Genomic DNA, 3338 nt, shown 5'->3' with positions numbered 1-3338 from the left:
ACAAATTGGGTCTTGCCTTACTAGATGCTTAAAGAATGCTCTTGCCTCCAGCGAGGCGCAAACCCGGGGGGAAAGAGGCCGGCCAATGCGGTTCTTCCATTTGTTTCTCTTTTCTTTTTTGGGGGGGGGGCCACAAAATTAAGGGGGGGGGGGGCCGGGTTTTTTAAAAAAATTAACCCCTTTTTTTTTTTTTTTTTTTTTTTGGGGGGGGGGGGGGGGGGGGGGGGGGGAGGGAAAATGAAGTCTTTGTCGTAGAGTGTCTTCTTCTCGAGAGAGAAATAAAGTTGGCGTAAATAACTGAGTGTCGAGGCACTCTCAAGCGTTGAGCAGGTTGGTATCAAATGCTCATGATGACGTACAACGCAAGAAAAAGAGGCCCTGGAAAACAGCGGTTGGTGTATCTATCTATATTGACAATAAAACTATCTCGACCAGAAGTAATAATAGTAGCAAGCTGCCTGCAATGAATTAGTTCAACTGAATGCTGAAATGAAGCTATCCCACGTGGGAACCCTATACACCAAAAGTCCGGGCCATTCTTTATACAGGACCATGTATGCCTAATCGAAGGGAGGAACAATTCTTCTTATCCGGATTCTTCCCAAAGGTTGAATGTTGGATGTAATTTGTTGGGTAGATTGTCCAAATTGTCCAACGGGCTTATTACTCCCTTCGGCCCCTGCAGTGTTTTGTGAAGAATGCGAGACACTTGCCCTTCCCTCTCGAGTGTTTTCGTCTACATATTTGGTTTGCTCCGAAGCGTTTGTAGCATCTGCCGTAACTTTCTGCGCCTCCCCTTCATTTGACGTTCGGTTGTTTGAAAAAAATCTCCGGCGTTTACCAGTAGGCATTGGGTCAGAGTAGCTAAACTTTCTTCGTATATGCCCACCAATAAATTTGCCAAATGTCGCCGATGATTCTTGAATCCTTTCGCCCACATCTCGTATGGATTTCTGTCCGCCATGCATTCCCTTCTCGATCTTGCCCACGAGCCTGGTAATATTGCGCCTCTCTCGGAAAGGAGACATATCGGGATCGCAATTGATCATTGGTGAAGGTCTATATGCATACACATGCCCAACATGGATGCTCTTAAAATGAAGTTCCTCAATAGATGGTTTATCTTGTGGCATGGGTTGGTATTTGGCCTGGCGAAGGATCGCCTTTGGGACGACAACAGGACCATGGTTAAATACCAACGGTAAACTTACGGTTCTTTTAGGGGCCACTACCTTCTGGCCAGTTGCTGGCAAATGGCCGGATCCTCTGGTCGTTCTAGGATGTCGGGCAAGGTAGTCTCCGAAGTTAGCATCAAGGGTAAGGGCGCAGAGTGGGAGAAACCCTATATTGTCTTCCGTTGAAGCGAAGACAGATTCTCTCCTATCCATGTGACGGTCATATCTTGGGTAAGAAGCCCAGGTTTGATTTTCGAGCGTCAGCTTCAGACACGAAGCCCAAAAATCGCCGTATATTCTAAGGACGATGTAGGCGTCTCCTAGCCTTATAGGAAAATTATCCAGGTCGGCCATGTCCACAAGAGTGTCGCCCACACATATCACTCTGGAGCCAGTTAGAATTGCCCAGCCATTTTTCCTGCTCGCCCCAAATGGGTATCCAACTACTCTCTTTGGAGGAAGACAGCGAATATCTCTATAAGACGTCAAGTGCTTGCTTTTCGCGACTTCTTGTAGAAAATGGGTTGGCTGCTGGTTTGATCCTGTGACACTTCCTGCGGGGCCCCTAGACGGAGTTTTACCACTTTGGGGCCGGTGTATTCGCGACGTAGTTGGGGAGGATTGAATATTTTCCAAATGGTCATGTTCTTCCTGTTGTTCACTGGATAGCTGATAGCATCCATGGCTCTCTTTTGCATGCTGGTTAGGTAATGAAATCTCGACATTGTCAGAATAGCCAGGCCTTCCGCCTTGCCGGCCGAGAGACTGGTTGTCATATTGAGGCTGTTGTCTTGAAGAGGGGACTGGACAAATTTCGTGACATTCAGAATGACCACGTGTCTCCTCAAGTTCCTTGGGTGTTGAATTCTCATCTTGTGGTTGTTCAATTACCGGGGAAAGTGAAGGAGCTTTTACAATTAAAAAGTGGGCACTAGCCTCTCTCTCTTCTCGCCGGACAGGTTCATTCTCGCCAAAGTAGCGGCCATTGATATCGACAGGACGTGAAGGCCCGGCTTCATCACTACCATACAGAACTCTAGGATCGGATACAGGCGAGGTGAATCCGGCTTGGCGATGGGATTGAAGTGGATCCGCCGGGCGGTTTGGAGGATGCGTGGACCTCGACGGAAAGTGCCTCAAGGGAATAAGGCTGGGGTTTGGGCTTAGGGTAGTGCTGCGCCTGGAGCTGGGGCTACCATCTGTGAAAGCCAATGGTTCATCTGGTACCACCACATCAGTTGAGTCCGCCCATCTGATGCTCCAGCAGCCATCTGACCCGCTGTCTTCACTGTCTGTTCCAACCACGCCCACTATTAAAGGCTCGTTAGACCAAGATGAGGCTATCGCCTCTAGTTCGGCATCGAAAAAGGACTCTCCAAGCGGAGGGAACATGTTATCACAAATTGCAGAGGTCGGAAACATGTTCGACTCGCCAATAGCTCTAGGCCGCACCACATCGTGCTGTGCGTGCGAACCAGATGAAAAGTCGTCCCATATCAGTCCAGGATTGGAATCAGTATGATCAGAATAGGCCTCATTATTTCTGACATGGCTTCCCTCAACAAGAGGTCGTATGTTCCAGACAGGAGGGCGGTGATGATATTCACCATGTCGCCTTCTTCTTGAAAGTGATCCACGGAGAGTTTCGGATTTTGGAGTGTCACCGTCGCTATCAAGCAGTGTCTTTGTCGGAGATGGATCCGGTACGAAAATAGTTGATTTGCCAGGGACATCAGAAGAACCTGTGCACTCGACCAACGGTTTCCATGTTGACGGTTCTCGGAAGCTATTTATACAAGAGGAAGATTCGCTAGGTGTAAGAAATGGACTGGGACCGTCATTTCCCGCGCAATGGCCGGATCCCTTCTCATACGCAGTGGGTGTTTGAGGGTCGGATTTGTCCATATGTTGGTAAAGTTGCAATGGTGTGAGATTGCAGAGGGAAAACAATTGCAAAGGTATCATATGCTGTATAAGCAAGCCAATGGTATGCAGCAACCATAAACGATATCCTGAACGTAAACAAGAAAAGTGAAGGGGGGGAAAGTAAGAGAGAAGAAGAGAGAGAGAAGAGAGAGAAGAGAGAGAGAGAGAGAGAGAGAGAGAAAGAGAATGCTTGACATTAATAGCTGGTCAATGGAAGGGATGTGGTTGAGCAGATGC

At 48.1% G+C, this 3338-nt stretch overlaps 1 protein-coding gene across 1 annotated transcript; it reads right to left on the bottom strand.

Moving 5' to 3' along the window:
* Positions 1-560: 560 nt before the first annotated feature.
* PAAG_03158 (hypothetical protein) lies at positions 561-3080 on the bottom strand (the record flags this gene model as incomplete). Its single annotated transcript, XM_002794567.1, has 1 exon — positions 561-3080. One exon carries the CDS (start codon positions 3078-3080, stop codon positions 561-563), a length of 2520 nt encoding a protein of 839 aa, XP_002794613.1.
* Positions 3081-3338: the final 258 nt, after the last annotated feature.

The sequence above is a fragment of the Paracoccidioides lutzii genome, assembly GCF_000150705.2.
Source record: "Paracoccidioides lutzii Pb01 unplaced genomic scaffold supercont2.8, whole genome shotgun sequence".
Taxonomy (NCBI): domain Eukaryota; kingdom Fungi; phylum Ascomycota; class Eurotiomycetes; order Onygenales; family Ajellomycetaceae; genus Paracoccidioides; species Paracoccidioides lutzii.
Note: the sequence above shows the minus strand (reverse complement) of the source record. Positions and strands in the feature narration are given on the sequence as shown.